This window comes from Epinephelus moara, chromosome 24 (genome assembly GCF_006386435.1).
Source record: "Epinephelus moara isolate mb chromosome 24, YSFRI_EMoa_1.0, whole genome shotgun sequence".
In the NCBI taxonomy this organism is placed as follows: Eukaryota; Metazoa; Chordata; class Actinopteri; order Perciformes; family Serranidae; genus Epinephelus; species Epinephelus moara.
Window position 1 is genome coordinate 39,676,985 of NC_065529.1, and position 16,915 is coordinate 39,693,899.

The 16,915-nt window shown below is 42.7% G+C and overlaps 1 protein-coding gene across 13 annotated transcripts in view; it reads left to right on the forward strand.

The window, feature by feature from the left end:
• Window positions 1–16,915, forward strand: part of eif4g3a (eukaryotic translation initiation factor 4 gamma, 3a) — a 79,802-nt gene that overhangs the window by 60,305 nt on the left and 2,582 nt on the right. For 9 of the 13 annotated variants that reach the window (XM_050037814.1, XM_050037820.1, XM_050037812.1 and 6 more), the window contains 13 exons: window positions 968–1,106; window positions 1,444–1,574; window positions 4,938–5,028; window positions 7,793–7,910; window positions 8,046–8,272; window positions 8,569–8,681; window positions 8,970–9,142; window positions 11,731–11,856; window positions 12,293–12,374; window positions 13,817–13,915; window positions 14,372–14,518; window positions 14,732–14,813; window positions 14,952–15,098. In XM_050037814.1, the coding sequence (XP_049893771.1) occupies window positions 968–1,106; window positions 1,444–1,574; window positions 4,938–5,028; window positions 7,793–7,910; window positions 8,046–8,272; window positions 8,569–8,681; window positions 8,970–9,142; window positions 11,731–11,856; window positions 12,293–12,374; window positions 13,817–13,915; window positions 14,372–14,518; window positions 14,732–14,813; window positions 14,952–15,098 (1,675 nt within the window). The remainder of the gene's footprint in view (window positions 1–967; window positions 1,107–1,443; window positions 1,575–4,937; window positions 5,029–7,792; window positions 7,911–8,045; window positions 8,273–8,568; window positions 8,682–8,969; window positions 9,143–11,730; window positions 11,857–12,292; window positions 12,375–13,816; window positions 13,916–14,371; window positions 14,519–14,731; window positions 14,814–14,951; window positions 15,099–16,915) is intronic. The other 4 variants (XM_050037813.1, XM_050037826.1, XM_050037825.1 and 1 more) reach the window with 2 other exon arrangements.

Genomic DNA, 16,915 nt, shown 5'->3' on the forward strand with positions numbered 1-16,915 from the left:
AAACAAACACAGCGAGCTCAGATCAGTGTGTACAGTTGTTTTACACTCCTCTCCTCTTATGTAAGCCTTGTGCTTTAAAATAAGTGTTTCAGTTTATGTTGTAATCAATTTCCACGTTGTCGACATCTTTATAAATGCTGCAAAAGCAAAATATGTAAATGAATTTGATTTATCACCCAGCACAAGTGCAGACAGATTAAAATAGTTTCCTGTACATTAGATGCATCCATACAACGTATCTGTTCTGTTGTTTTTACCTTTAATTTGTTGCTGCAGTTTGTTAAGTTCGTTCAGCCTGAATCTAAAAGCCTAACCAGAGACAGAGCTCTGAATTTTACCTTCAGCTAGACGTCATGTATACATTACATCTCTTTATGTAACAACAGAAACAAACACGAGGACTTAGAGGAAGAGAAACGAGGAGCAAATGTCTTCATGTGTCTCTGCTGCACTGTGATTGTCTCCCACAGTAACTCTTACCTAACGAGCTGCTTGAATCAGTGTCACTGTCTCCTGCAAGACGCTGGAAACACAGATTCGAGCCCTGCTGTGCTGCGCTCTTGTCAAATTTAAAATTAAAATCAGCGAGGCTACTCAGGCGGTGCGGTGGATCCAATTTGTTTAAAAACAAAAATGTTCGGCATCGTGGAATGAAACAAGATGAAGGGTTGAAATGCAAGTTGAAACTGAGTTAACACATGCATCTGTCAATTATGATCATTTATTATCAGTTATTATCAGCCTTTGAATTAAGGATATTCCTCTGTGCTTGGCAGCTTCTCGTATCTGAACTGATGTATCTGCTGTGATAAAACCAACCAGTGCTCTTAAGATGTTTAAGGAAACAATCTGGGCCGACTTTTGAAACAGCTCCCATCAAGGAAAATAAATCTGTTTGAAATTACTGAATCTAACACTCCTGCATGATTCAGCTCTGAGGTCATTGTGGTTCTCATTGTTCTTTCAGCACAACTGGGTGTCCAGGAGAGCCGACCAGGGCCCAAAAACCATCGAGCAGATCCACAAGGAGGCCAAGATTGAAGAGCAGGAGGAGCAGAGAAAAGTGCACCAGCAACTGCTCTCCAAGGACAGCAAGAGACGGCCAGGTCAGGCCCGCAGTCTAAATCCTCTTTAAGGCTTAGACTCACATCGGCACAGCTACAGTGACTCAGGAAGCCTGCGAGCATAGAGACAGACTTCCTGTCCCTATAGCCTGCAGAGATGCTATTGTGCCCAACAGCAGACAGGAAGCCCCCCACTCCCTCCAATCTGCCAGCTGACCTATAATATTTCATCATGAATAGCATGAAATGGTCAAAAACATCACTCTGACAACTCTTGACAGCTTTCACTGTCGATTCAATGAATGAAAACTCCATTACATTTCCACAGAACTCAATTTGAAACTGTATTTTGTGTGTGTGTGTCTCCTTGGCCTCGCAGATCAAAGAGATCAAAGAGATCAGAGAGATCAGAGAGATCAACGCGTGCAGAGAGAAGAGACCTGGAACACTGTGCCCATGACAAAGAACAGCAGAACCATCGACCCCACCAAGATCCCAAAGATCTCTAAGGTGAGACACGCTGAGTCTTTTTACAACTTAAGTCTCTTTTAACTCTTTTCACTTCGATATATGAGAGAAATTCCCAGCACCCACATGCTGATGCGCCTACGTGTTACCATGGTTGCCAAATAAGTTGCATACATCACTCACACAGATTGCTTGTAAGATCACTTCCTTAATGGTTCATACTCACTGGATAGATTTCATACTAAGATAAAGCTGGGGTAGGATGTTTTCTGGAAAAAGCAAAAGACAGGGCAGGATTTTAAAATACACCCTCCTCCTGCAGCTCTACCCTCTCTGTCCTAAGCCCCTCCCACCAGACAAGCATGGGCATATGTACGCACTTCATACAGTAACTCAGTGTTTCCCATACATTTACTTATTTGATCTTATTTCACTGTAGAGCTCTTTCTCTGATTATCAGACCAGAAATGAGAAAAAATAGCTACCTAGCCACCCCATGGTCGCTCTGTCTCACTCCCCACTGCCGTGGACTACATCACTCCAAGAAGAGTGGGCAGCAGATTCAGAGACGTACTTTGAGGGGCTGTACACATGCCACGTCTTAAACCGCCTGGAAACCGCAAGGTCAGGCGCTGGGTGCTAATTTTTGTGCCTTTTTTGCAACCGCTTTCAAGAGTGCGGCAGCAGGTTGTGTCTGAGGTTGCTAAGCAATCTTAACAAGCACCGTATCATAGCCTATTTGCCTGAAATCCTGAGTGCAGAGCTGATCTTCTTCCAGGTGCTGTTTTTGTATGGGCCTGTCGTCTGTGGGACAGACATAAAGCTCTGGGAGTCCTGCATCAAAATGATCCACTTCTTGTTGGTTTGGCGTTTGAGCCTGCCTGCCACGCGTCTTCATTGAAAACAATGAATTTGAGGGCACAAAAAACACGGCATGTGTACGGCCTCTTGGTCAGCAACTGTAGCAACTCAGATTCAGCCAGGGCAAACCCCAGCGCCGAGAGTCATAACAGCCAGAGACTAACCTGTGTAACAGTAGCAACAGAAAGTTTCTTGATCCGGCAGGAAGTCAGAGTGGTCCGCTGGCTGAATTCAAGTTGCTACAGCTGCTGACTGATGGTCCGTACCCCTGAAACCCTCTGAGGTTTCATGCTGTGATTCAAGACTCTCGTGGTTTACCCAAAGCCTAGAGGATAGAGGATGTCGTATGCTGCAAAATAGGCTTGGGCGATTGGACGAATATATCGCCAATCGCCCATCGGCTGAGTCCATCACAGTTGGTTTAATTTTTGGCGATTTTTTTGGCGATTTTTGTCATTTTATTTTGCTAAATTAATGGTCTGTCTCCACAGAATTCAACTCGGTACATATATTAGTCCATAATTACTATGTAGAGCACAATTCAAAGTGTGTGCGTATTGGAACTGGCAGCTTCACACTGTCACACGGGAGCGGCGCAACAACCCCAGCCTGCCGCGCGACAACTCTCTATTTTAGGATGCTCTTCTATTTTTGTCGTGCTACGCTCCCCTACACGACCCTCCAGCAGATAAAAACTACATGAAATAGTGTGCTAAACGAGCACAATGTGTTTTTAAATGAATAAACCATTATCAGAGGTGTTATGTGATGATTTTGTTTCATGCATTTACCCATGTTTATCCGTGACATTGTGTAAATGTCCGTGGCGGACATTTGAAAGCGAGTAGATGACAAACAGTACAGTGAACTTGTAGATAACTGCTGTCTTTAACTCAAAAACACAGTGTTTTACATGTTTTTGGAGAGGAAAACGAGCATGATAACCTTATCTGGCTTAAGCAAAGTGCGCATATGGTTAACAATGTTACCAGCTGTGCTAAACACCCTCTATGATGGCGTGCTTGTTGCCGGTATGCACAGTTATTTCCGTGCCATGTTGGACATGAGTGGGCTCGCAAAGCACGCTGCATTTTTTTGCTGCATTCATGTGGTGTCGGGAGATCTGAGTTGCCGAGTTGTTTTTCTGACATGAGGTGGCGTTCATGTGAATTATCCCATTCTGAAAGTCATTTTTCGATTCTTTCCGACATCACATGAATGCAACATCCCCCCTCTTTTTTTTTTTTTTCTCTGCCACACACACAACTGCCGAATATATCGGCAACCGCCGGTTGATGGGCTGACGGTGGCCGTTTGGAAATTTTTAACATATCGCCCAACCCTACTGCAAAATTGAAAGGCTGATTACTTTCAGTTTTATTTTACAACTCAGTTTCATCACAAATTTACCTCAGTCATCAGTCAAACTTTCGCATAACACGAAATACTAAATGAGATTTCAATTAAAGCTGTTCTATGAATAAAGTTTAGAAGTAGTTGTAGTATTAACACCTTTCATACAAGTAAGTGCAGTTCAAAGTGCCTTACAGATGACTGATAAAAAGACAGGGGACTTTGATAAAACATTAAACTCACAGAAGATGAACTCAGTGTTGTGGTGACACCAGGACTGATGACTGATTAGAAACTAATCAAGGATCCAAACTTCACCAAAGACAGCCTCAAAGTCTTTGTTGCAGCGTTTCATATTTTCTGATACTCTGTGATGAGTCTACAGGCTGCTCTGTTCACTCAGTCTCGGCTGAACATCGTCAGGTGTGCAGGTTAACTTAGATAAATCAGTTAGGTGGTCCGTCATGTCGAGACAAGTTCGTCCCACGTTCATTAAGTGTTTTTCCACGTCAGTCACAAGCTGCACAGCAGGTTGTTGTTCTTTCAGTAGACAGTTTCTGTACACAGCAGATAAGTGTTTATACAGCACCAAGAGGAATCCTGCGGCTCATCATGTGTACTCATACACTGTCCCTGCCCTCATCTGATCCACATTATTGTGGTTTATGTTCAGTGGGGCACAGGCCCCCTGCTGGATCCACCAGGTACTGTTCTGTCTATTCAGAGCTCCACCTGCTGGAGGAATTTTGCAATGTTCTCAGTGTTAGTTGTACAAGGAGAACACTCATTTTACTGATCCTTTATGACAATTTATGCAATTTATTACATGTTATACATTGTGTTTTGTGTGTTACTCATCCTTAATTAATATCTTGAATCAAAGTGTTATAACCAGTGTGTCTTTGAGACCTTGAATGCAAATAAACTGGTGTAAAAGATGGATAGATACTGTGCAGAGGAAAGCAAATATATCAGGGAGTTGTTTGTCTGCGTATTGTTAGGGTGAGGAAACACACATGTATTAGCATCTACACTGATTAATGTGTATTAGATCATTAAAATAACAATCACGTACCTGTAGGTTTAAGTCTGGGTCATGTATCTCGTCTCAAATGATGTCCTCATTTGCCTTTTACTGTCAGTTTTCTGTGAGCGCTTGCAGCTTGTTCTTAAATTATTCTCTTTCTGCAGCCTCAAATGGATGAGAAGATCCAGCTGGGCCCTCGGGCTCAAGTCACGTGGGTGAAGGGCAGCAGCGGAGGAGCCAAGGCCAGTGACTCAGGTAAGAAAACATGTGTTAACTGATCCAAGACCACGGCGGGTCAAAACATTACATGAGCAGGAGTTTGGCAATATTGTACAAACCTGAGAACACGGTGAAATAACTGTCCGTCACACAGCAAAACATATTTCATCTTGTGTCTCAGAGGCCTGTTCATCGTAGCAAAACACTGAGAGTGCTCTCAGGCCTGTAGCTCAGTTTATTTGGTCCAGACCGAGGGGGAAAAAATTATTCATGTTGTGTATCAGTTCTGGTTCGGTTCCTGTTAATACTGACTTTTTTACAAATGAACCAAGAGGAGTAAACCTTAAGTTATACAGACTTACAGGTGATTATTGATTGGACAGTTTCGGCAGTTGTAATCCTGCATCATCAGGACTCAGGTGGGAAAATCAAATTCTGGTGACAGACAGAAGATTATTCAGTATTTAATATTTGTTTTTTGATGTCATCAAGAGCTCACACAGAAATAACTGATGGTAAACGTTACTAGTATTATTAGACGGCAAATGTTATGAGTAACAGGAAGAGGCAGGATGAAAAGGAGGCGTCCTGTACAGTAATGATTAGCGGCTTTTTACTGTGGGAGCGCTGTCACACATTTTATAATGGACTAAATGAACTGGCAAAGTACAGAGAGATGGATTTAAGTGCAGCAGTTTTAAGAGCTTTTGACCTGTTAATCAGAGTAAATGGTGCCAATGCTGAAATGCATATGTTACCATGGTTACCAAGTGGTTACAGTGGTACAGATCAATTATAAGATCCACCTCGGTTTGGCTGTTGGGTCTGCACCAGGGTTCGATCGACACCTTTCACCCCAGTCCAAATGACGCGTACTAACTGGACACACGCACCTGAGGTGTTTTAACCAAATCAAGCAGGTTAGATGTGAAACCACCTGAGGCCCGCATCAGACAGAACAGGTGCACCACATTCCCTTTTTTGTTGAAGCCTGCCCCGATCAGACAGAGCGCTTTTTGCAACTTGCAGCAACCTTCTTTTTATAATTTTTCCTTTTTTTATTGTTGCTAGGCAACCACCGAATCTCGTCCTTAGCGTAACCGCTAAACTCACAGATACCATAAAATCTACATTAAAAAGCGGACAGGCGAGGGGCACTTGCTCCGGCTCTAATTGTGGGTGAGAGGCTGTTTCCAAATAGTACGCTGGTCACAGAGAGTCTGTGTGGGTACATGAGAGTCTGAAAGAGGATAAATCACAGGGAGTACCCTCGATGATGGTCGGTGCAAGGCTTATTTTAGGATTAGTCAGGGACAGTTTGACAACCTGCTGATAATTATAAGGCCAATTACGGTTGGTAGAAACACTAAAAAGTAGTTGAGGCTACTGTTTGTTCAGATACCGCTCTGAGTTGAGTTTCAACTTGAGGCGTTCAGGGCAAGGGTAAAAAAGGAGTAACACAAAAGCAGCGATCAAAACGCTTTGCTCTCATTGAAAACGATTACAATAAAAGCCACTGGGCTGCTGAAACGCACTCTGTCTGATCGGGGCCTAAAAGTGACTCAGATGTGAAGCACTATTCTGCATCCCTCTGGCTGCTCCTCTGTCTCTGCGCAGATTTCACTGGCTGACGTTCCCCATCAAAATTTGAGTTGTAACAATTAAATTAGATGGCAAGAGGGGAAATTACTTGACACTGACACACTACATCATCTGTGCTCTGTGATCGGCCCAAACTCTGTGGTCAGAGTGTGGCTGCAACTGACCAAACTATCACACAGTTAAGGTGTCAGCACGCCTGAAACAAAGCGTGACCTGTTGTCTGACCGTGTCTGAAGACAAAAATGTAGATAGCTGTAACACAGGCATGATAATTGCTCATATGAGAACAACGGCACACACTTTTGGACATCGTATAGCCTTTGATTGTACACATCAAAGTGACAAAGTTGTGGAAAGGCTGAAAAAAGAGACAAATGACTCTTCTCCCCCTCCCTTTTGTTATCAGCTCATCAGAAAAATGCCATAGCATTTGCATCTCTCTCAACCAGCCGTATCATTCTGCTCAACTTTACATCAACAAAGCCTTATTTATTTATTTATTTATTTATTTATTTATTTATGCAGTGTATTTATTTATTTATTTATTTATTTATTTATTTATGCAGTGGACCAGAGAGATGATGACCACCCTCAAATAGAATAAGTTAGACATTCAGTACGAGGATTTCAGGACAAGTTTTATACAGCCTGGTCCTTTTTTGCTTGAACTAAATCTCCTCTTGCAACAGCAAAATAACCTGGAGCCTTTTAACCACCTTAATTATAGTGCTAAGACATTAAGGAAGAGAACCAACAGTTTGACCATTTTCTAAACTCGCATCTTGCACACAGTTTTTGTTTGTGTACAGTCTATTTAAGACAGTGTTTTTGTCTGTTGTTTGCTCATTTAATGTTGATGTATTAATGTATGTTGACCTTGGAAGGAGGGGGAGCTCAGAGTGTGAGACTTGTAACTCTGCACTTTTGCCTTTGAATGGAAAAATGAAAATACAGTTCCTAATAGGGTTGCAACGGTATGAGATTTTCACGGTACGATAACTATCTCAGAAAGTACTGTGGTGTCACGTATTACAGAACTGATGCTATCAGTGAGAATGACCCTTAAAGTAATTAAAACACAAGGGTCATTTTGCAACCCTAGTTTCTAAATAAAATAAGTTAATGCACCTTAACTCTAATCCTCTATCATTTCCTTGATTTTCTGGTGACATTCATGTTTCTTTCCTCTTCATAACAGAACTGTCACGGACAGCTGGCCTCAATCGTTACTCCGCGCTGCAGTCGACGCCTTCACCTCAAGCCTCCAACGCTCCTCCACAGAACCCAGACTTTGACTCCAGGAGAACTCTGGGGAGGTAAAGCACAGCATCAGGGTCACATAAAGCTCCTGTTCACTTGTTCTCTCCGCCCTCCTAAAGATCTGTGTGCCTTTAATAGTTTATCTCTCAGATTCAGCATCGTCCTGATCGACTTGTTTTCTTTCATCCCAGCAGTCGTAGCAGTGCAGGGAGAGAACGCAGTGACAAGCCACTGATCTCTGTCCCTCCGTCGTCACGGCCCGGATCCTTCATCAGGGGAAGCAGTTCAAAGGAGCTGCTAGAGAGTCAAACCCCCGAGGAGCCGCGGAGAGACCGGGAGCGAGAGGGAGCCGAGCCCCGGAGACCGAGTGTCACCGAGGAGAAAACAGAGCCGGAGCGCAGCAGAGTCAGGGAGCCTGGTGAGACGCTTGGAGCTGCACGACACAGGGCGTACATGAAAATAATATCTGAATATAAACGGACTCCAGTGGCGTCACACTGATAATACACTGGTATTTATATAGATAATAGGTATACTTTTTATTATTTAGTCTAGACAGTGAATATTAGACTCTTAAAAATGGCGTCCCTAAAATCAAAACAGAGTAAGTCGGTGCTCATGTGAGGATTCAGTTAGAGACGACCAGACATGGATCTCCATCTTGCTCATACCACAGACAGACGATGTCGTCATTGTTGTGTTGTATGTCCACAGTGAAACCTGAGCCAGTGGTCCAGACCCCGGACAGACCTGCTCTGTCTGAAGAGGAGGCAGAGAGGAAGTCCAAGTCCATCATCGACGAGTTCCTGCACATAAATGACTACAAGGTACCGAGATTCAACAAAAGATCAAACATAGAAATCTGTTTAGGTGTTTAAATACAAATGTTTGAACGTAAATCAACAAGCAGGAGCTCAGACGGATTAACTTCTGATTCGAATAATTTATTTGACTTCACGTAGTTTATATTTTGCTTTGTGTCTTCATCACGTATTTGTTCTTTTAAATACACTTAATGAAGATTTGTGTATTTCTCTTTGAATACATGGTTGATTTTATCAGAAAAACAGCTTTAATCTTCCCACTTTTCTTGATCGTATTTCTGTTTCCTGCAGGAGGCACTTCAGTGTGTGGATGAGCTGGACTTGGGCTCTCAGCTGCACATCTTTGTGCGTGTCGGGGTGGAGTCGACTCTGGAGCGCAGTCAGATAACACGGGACCACATGGGCCAGCTCTTCTTCCAGCTGGTGCAGCAGGGCGTCCTGCCCAGACCCCAGTTCTACAAAGGGTCAGTCCGCCTAATGTTTAACGCAGTCAGTCTAATTATTCAGGCAGTTGTTGATTTTGTGGTTTATTGTTTATTAGGATCCTCATTAGTTGTTGTTGTGTTATCCACAGATCTACCTACACATCATTTATAGTTCTCTGGGGTTTCTTACTGTCAAACTTAATTTCATCCTGTTCTAAAGCTTTCCTTTCTTTCACTGTATATGTTCTAGTGAACACAGGCTTATCAGCCACCACTCTGTTCAAACATCACTCTTAATGTATCCATTGTTACAAACTCCTTATCTGGTTCGTACGGTTGTTGCTCATGTGACTTGCCGTAATTCGATCCAACATGTAATAACTTAACTTTTAAAATGATCTTACTGAAGGTGTGTTGGCAGTGGCCTGATGAAGCCGCCTCAGTTTTGCTGTAATCCAGGGTTTACTGTTGATGTACGTGCAGAGAGTTTTAGTCAAAGCAGGACTGGGACTCCAGCTTTTCTAAAGGCTGAGCAGATTTTGGCCAAAGAGTCCCAAAGCTGCACAGGGACAGAGCGATAGTACTGTACAGCAGTGGTCCAGTGTCTTTTATGATATGCTGTCTGAATCTTGGAAGTTTGTGGCTGAGGTTTGCTCTGGTGAAGTTCCCAACAACAATGAGCAGGGAGTCTGTTTTTGCTCCGTGTTTGTTATCTGGTCAGCCTCAACAACACAGGCCTGAGGCGGGACGTAAACACCGAGCAGAATAAACGAGGAAGACTCCTGTGGTGAATAAAAGGGTTTACACACTATGAAAATAATCTCTAACTGAGGACTGCATGAATTCATTAAAACTGTGGCTTCTGTTTACCAACTTTAATTTATTCAGAAGCAGATTTCACCTCCGTTGTTTTCCCCAATAGCTCCATGATGCAGTCCACACAGAGGAGTTGGAAGCCTGGTAGATGTACTGCAGCGTACTGTCAGAGACGTGCTCATTAATCCAGGTTACAGTGAAACACAGAGCGCCAGATCTGCAGAAGTCTGTGTCACTTCTGTCGAGAAGCAGCAGTTCATCCATCTTGTTGGACTGATGGATTTGTCACTATAAAGAACAAACAAATGTGTTAATTTGGCCAAGTTGATCTTCATAAAAACATTTTTAAAAACTGTAATTTGACCCACACACCTGTGAGGTCAAACATCGTCTGTAAAACATATTGCAGCAAGAGACATTAAAATCGTTAAATCACATTTTTCAGTAACCAAATCGTATTTTAAATGCTGCTGAAATATGCGCCACTTTGCACCGTGCATTATGAACGCTGCACATTATCCTACAAAACATGACAACTCACTAAATTAACGTTAACAAATAACATTTATTACTGAGTATTTAACGTCCCGACTCACCTCAGTTCAGAAACACACCTCCTTGTGTTAACTCTCTCGTGCATGGGTGTGCACGCAAATTCACACACACATGTCCAGACTTGTCAGGATCTCCCCTGTGCACAAAACCACCTCTCTAGTTCTAGTTCAGCCTCGTGAGAACACATCCAGCTGTTGAGAGTGTGTGTGAGGCTCGGATGTTCTTTCCTTGTTGAAGTTTCGCAGACAGCTGCAGTCTTGTACCAGGCTCGTGCGTACGGGTCCATCCATTGAGTGCACGTGTGTGTTTGTAAAAGAGACAGAGATTATCAGAGCCGCTGGTTAGTCTTTGGTGCTGATTGAAACTTTTCTCATTTTAAGGCCTTTGCACACTGAGTTTTTTTTTTTTGTTTGTTTGTTTTTTCAGATGCACTTTTTAATTTGTCATCCGAAAAAAATCGTTCACTGATGCTGATGTGTTTTATTGTTCTATTTGTATTCTATTCGAATACGTGACAAAATGAAAAGACACATTTCCTCCTTTGCCTTTCTTGGCTGCCTGTCATCACTCCCTCCCTGTCTATTTGGCACCGCAGCTGCTTGACGGGCCGGAGCTGTCCTCAACATTCTGTGTGCACTGCACTTCCTCCTCCTCTTCGAGTTACGAAATGATTCTGTGCGTCCTGTTCCTCTGTCTTGTCATGGATGTGTCCTGTCGTCATATTTTCTTCACTGATTCTTGGTTAAACGTCTCTAAAGGCCTCCGGCAGATGCGAAAAACACAGAAAATAGAACAAAAATTTTAATGATGGACGAAAGTTTCGTACTCAGTGTGCAAATGTCATCGACACAGTGTGAGGTCATATATTTATTTTTAGACGTGTGACAATGACTACTCAGTAAGCAAAGGCCTTAACTCTGGATATCTTAATAAGTTTAACTGAATAGCAAAGGTAGCATCATTTAATCATCCAGTCGACTAATTGCGCACATCCCTGGTTTAGACCTCATCACATTTCCAGGGTCTTGGACAGGACGGCCAGTTAATCAAAATTCAGGAAAACAATTAAACTGGACAAAAACAATACAAGAGGAAATGGATTTCCTCTTGTATTTGGGACATTTTCTGGTTCATGATTGACATCAATTAAAATGAAATTGGGTGTAAATAATATTTTATTGGTCCTTAAATGTAGTGGCGTCTGTATTTGAGCAGCTTTGTGTCCTAAACACCACTGTGTCTTTACGTTTCCTCAGGTTTGCAGACACGCTGGAGCAAGCGGACGACATGGCCATCGACATTCCCCACATCTGGCTGTACCTGGCCGAGCTGCTCACCCCTGTGCTGAGGGAAGGGGGCTTCTCTATGAGAGAGCTCTTTAGGTACGGACGAGGAGGCTACAACAGAGTCATTGACTTGATACTCGAGGAGAAAATACACTAAAGATTAAGTAAAATTTGGGTTTGTTTGCTGAGAAAAATTGCTGCCCTGTGATTCACCTAAGTGTGCGAAGGTTGCAGAAGTAGCTGAAATTGTCACTCTGCTTTGTTTACCACCATTATACAGCATGTTGATCAATATTTTCCTTGAACAAACTTACACAAGCATGTTCTTCTGGTTCATGTTCTTCTCTGTACTTACTTTCAAGATTAATCTCAGGCTATACTTTGAGAAATTTAAAGAGTGTACAGGCCGTGATGACACAGGAAACTGTCTGAAGTGTCTTATTGTGTTATTTAACTTCTCCGTTCTCCTGTATGAAGGAAAACTGTTGGATCGACTTTCATGTTAATTTCTGTCGTCTCTGTTTGTTCACAGTGAATTAAGCAAACCTTTGCTTCCTGTGGGAAGAGCTGGGATCTTAATTTCTGAAATACTGCACATACTATGCAAACACATGGTAAGCAGCACTTTAATCTTCAGCTGTGTAATTATGGTACCTGCTCTCATGATGAAACCTGTGGAGTTTAATCAGTAGATCTGTTGAAGTTAGGGATGTAGACACGGTTAATGGATGATCAAACATTCCTTCACTTAAAGCTGGGGTCGGCAGAAATCTGGAAAAGGCAAACCCTCTCTGTCCTAAACCTCCCACCAGACGACCACGAGTATATGTACACGCTTCTTTCAGTAACACAGTGTTTCCCACACATTGATTTATTTAATCATATTGTATTGTAGATTTGCCTGCAGCACATTCACTCAGCTCCTCCTTGTCCCACTCTCTCTGTCTCTATTTATCAGACCACAAATGAGACAAGAATTAGCTTGCTAATGTTAGCCACCCACTGTCCCTCCACCTTGCTCCCCACCACTGTGGACTGCTTCCTAAAGAGGAGAGCGGGCCACAGCCAGCGTAAACTCCCCAGTGCCAGGTGTCACCGCGGCAGCACCAGGTCTAACCTGTGTAATGGCAGCAACAGAAAGTTTGTTGATCCAGCAGGGATCCAGGTGTCTGGTCCCCTGGAACTGGGGTTTATGCTGGCTGTTATTTGTTTAGCTGCAGCCACTGACTGCGGGTCTGTCTCCAAAGCTGCCACCCGCTCTTTTCCCAACGAGGTCTTCTGTAGCGGTGGGGAGTGAGGCGGAGCACACACTGTGATTTGAGGCTTTAATTTTAGCCATATAGACGTGAACTTGAAGGCGCAGCCGTAAGTAAAAGGCTAAAGTATTAGCAACCTTTTCTCACCATCTCTGAAACCCTTCGCCATTTTGTTTGTTCATTGTCAGACTCTTTTTTGATAAGTCCGTCTTCCTCTTTAGGGTTGCTTTGCAGTGTAGGCAGTTGTTCCTGATGCTCGAATAGAAACTTTCTCTGCAGGATTCTCCGCTATTGAATCAGGCATTCACCAATGGGACGTGCACGCACATCCAGCCAATAGGAACGCCCTCTCTCTGCAATGACCTGTGATTGTGTCTCCTGTCACAGACTAGATTTTCTAAAGACTGAAAACAGAGACAAGAGGAAGTGCAGAAGTCTGGTGTTCTTTCAGTTCACCTCAATCACAATATTCTCAAATTTTATTGTGAGACTGTTGCCCAATGATGCCAAAATTAAACTGCCTACCCCAGCTTTAATTTGTCTATCAGAGTTAAGGATAAATTATTTTGGTGACATTTTGGTCAAATGTCTTTTGTATGTTGAAGCCCAGAGTGAGGATAAAAATGCACTTTCATTATTGCACTTCAGTGGATTTGATTGTTTGATTGACATTATCATGTTGCCCTTTTGATTTGTAGCAAGTTTGGGCTCGTTAAAATCCTTTTTCCTGGAAACCAGACAGACAAAATAAGATATTTGAGAGAAGAGAGGTGCGATGTTGTCTCGTCTTGTCTCCACAGAGCCATAGGACTGTGGGTTCTTTGTGGAGGGACTCTGGCCTCAACTGGACCGACTTCCTGACAGAGGGAGAGGACGTCCAGGCTTTCATCTCACAACAGGTTGGTGATGGGTCGGCTTTCTTAATACTGATTTAACACAAGAAGTAGAGCTGGGTGATAAATCTGTTTTATCAGTTAACTCAAATTTATGGTTTTGGATGACGTTTAAAACTGGAAATTGATTTTCACTTTAACTTTGGTTATTATGGTATGAAACCCTCGCCGCTCCCCTGAGCTCCTGTAGTTCTCCTTTCGTTAAAAAAAGAACTGTAACACTGCCATTACATTATGCAATCGACATTTACCTCATGATACATTACAGCAAAGAAACTTATCTTTTGCCAATTTAAAAGGAGAAAAATGACTTAAATTGCAAATTTTGTGTTATTTTTATGCCGTATCACATAACGACAAAGAGCACATTTTAACCCCGCCCCCTCCTTCATTGTTTTGCCTCTTCTATTTCATCACCTTTCCCTGATTCTTCACTCTCTCATCACATCGATGTCCTCACAGAAACTCCAGTTCGTTCTGTCGGACGGCTCCAGTCCTGAGGCGGCTCTGTCCAAAAGGATCTTGTCTCCTGAGGAGCTGAGCCAGCAGCTGGAGAGACTCCTCCTGGAGGACATGGCCAGCGACGAGCAGATTTTTGACTGGGTAGAGGTACGAGAAGTGAAGCGTGTACGCACATCAGACTCTGCTGGCTAGTGGCTAAAATTCAGAGTGACAGTCTGTTATTTATGACTTTTAGAACTGTGGCACAGACTCAGTTTCACACCGGCCTGTAACGAGCAGAAATATTAAAGTTATTGTTTTTTGGTTCTCTGCTTCTGAGATGTGAAATTGACAAATAGTGTGTCTCGTCGTCGTCCTCAGGCAAACCTAGATGAATCTCAGATGAGCTCGTCTCCCTTCCTGAGGGCTTTGATGACAGCTGTGTGTAAGGCAGCAGTGAAAGGTAAGCGCTCCACCACCTGGAGGAGAAACCGGCCTATTGTGCTAAACTCACACGGCTGATTGCAATATTTACTCTCTGCCAAAGTCTGAGCGCAGCAGCTCAGCGTGCACTCACTCTGCCTCCTGCTTCACCAAACAGATGATAACACCAACTGTCGAGTGGACACGGCCATCATCCAGAGGAGATTGCCTGTATTACTCAAGTACCTTAACTCAGACACTGAGCGACAGCTGCAAGCACTTTATGCACTTCAGGCGCTGATCGTCGCCCTCGATCAGCCTCCAAGTAAGTGCTGCATCTACGTTTCATTAGGAGGAGTAAACTGTGAGATTTTCTTTTCTTAATTTCTTACCAGACATAATTAAATTGTGGTTACAAGCAGTTTCTAAGTCTGTTTGAACAAGTTCTTGGACACTGCTTGTTTCCATACGAAGTCTTTTCTCAGTGACAGACTTTGTGGACTTGAGTGCATCAACCAGCAAATGATTGTCTGTGACCAAGATTATAGGTGTAGCAATCTGAACTAACATTGTTACGACATTAAGAGATGATGGCTTTGACAGCCAGGGAATATTTGTGTTTTGTAAACAGGGCATAAAAGAATCTAGAAAATAATTGTGAATGTCAGTATTGACTCAAGCTGTTCTTCAGCAGCACACGCCCATGTCTTTAAAACTTAATGTTCAAAGTTTGTACTGCAGAGTTTTTGTTCCATATCTGTAGCTTCCAAGCCCAACTGATGTCACTTGAGTGATTTTTCTCCGACTGCAGAATACATTACACAACAGTTTTTCATAGGGAGGGTCATACTGATCATGGTGTGTGTTGACATGGACAAGTATAACCACTTCATGATTTGTGGAGTATCCTGTTAATGTGTTTGAACATGTAAATGCACCATATCACATTTTCAGAAACCAGGATAACACCTTAACCTGTTTGACCACATTGTGTGTGTGTGTGGGTGGGTGTGTGTGTGTGTGTGTGGTTAGGAGAGAAAGACAAAAATGGTGGCCAGAGCTCAGAGCAGACAACTGTTAGCGATCGGAGAAAAAAATTAGCATTTAGGCTGTAAAGTGGTCGCAAATGTACAATGTAGTGTTTAATATTTAATGTCGCTCTCATCATCTGGTGTTGGTTTGTTTTTGTAAACATCACAGTGCCTGCACAAACAGACTGCAGACAGACAATCAAGCCTTAACCTGACAGGGCGGCAACTTAGCAGTCATATAACATATTAAAATACCATAAATAATTACAGAGAGGACGACAAACCAAAACCAAAACATACCTGAAGGAGGTTCATTAGTTGAATAGCTTCAGGAAATGTTCTTCTTTTGATGCTCTCAGATGTAAAACAGTTGTCCACACCTCCTCCCAGAGGGCATTTCCTCAAAGAGGGGAGCATCTTCACTGGATGGATTACTTAATGGTCCAACCAGGCCCAGGGCACTCCTTGCCTTCACCTGCAAAATGTCACTTAAATTAATACACACTGATCAGGAAGAGAAGCAAAACAACCACAAAGAGATACAAAGGACCAAAAAAGACATAAATATACCTCAAATTAAGAGAAAAACTTACCTTAAAGAGGCACAAAATGACCATTAAGAGACACAAACAGCCAGAGAGACGCAAAAGAACTACAAAGAGACACAAATTTACCTCAAAGAGACAAAAATATATTAAAGAGAGGCAAAGCAACCACAAAGAGATGCAAAGGACCTTTAAAGAAACATAAAATGACCCAAAAAGACACAAATATACCTCAAATAAAGACAAAAAAATGACTTCAAAGAGACACAAAGGAACTACAAAGACACACAAAAAGACACAAATATAAGTCAAATAAAAAGGAAAAATAATGATATAGAGGCACAAAATTACCTCAGAGAGATGCAAAGGAACCAAAAAGAGACTCAAAATGACCAAGAAAGACACAAAGTTACCACCAAGAGACATAATAACTACAAAGAGATCCACTACAAAGTCTGTGTTGTGAATGTTTCCAGGGGTCCGTCAACTTTTGAATTAACTGGAATACAGATGGCTGGCGGGGGGGGGGGGGGGGCGCGGCGCGGCACAGCGGGACGAAAGTTGTG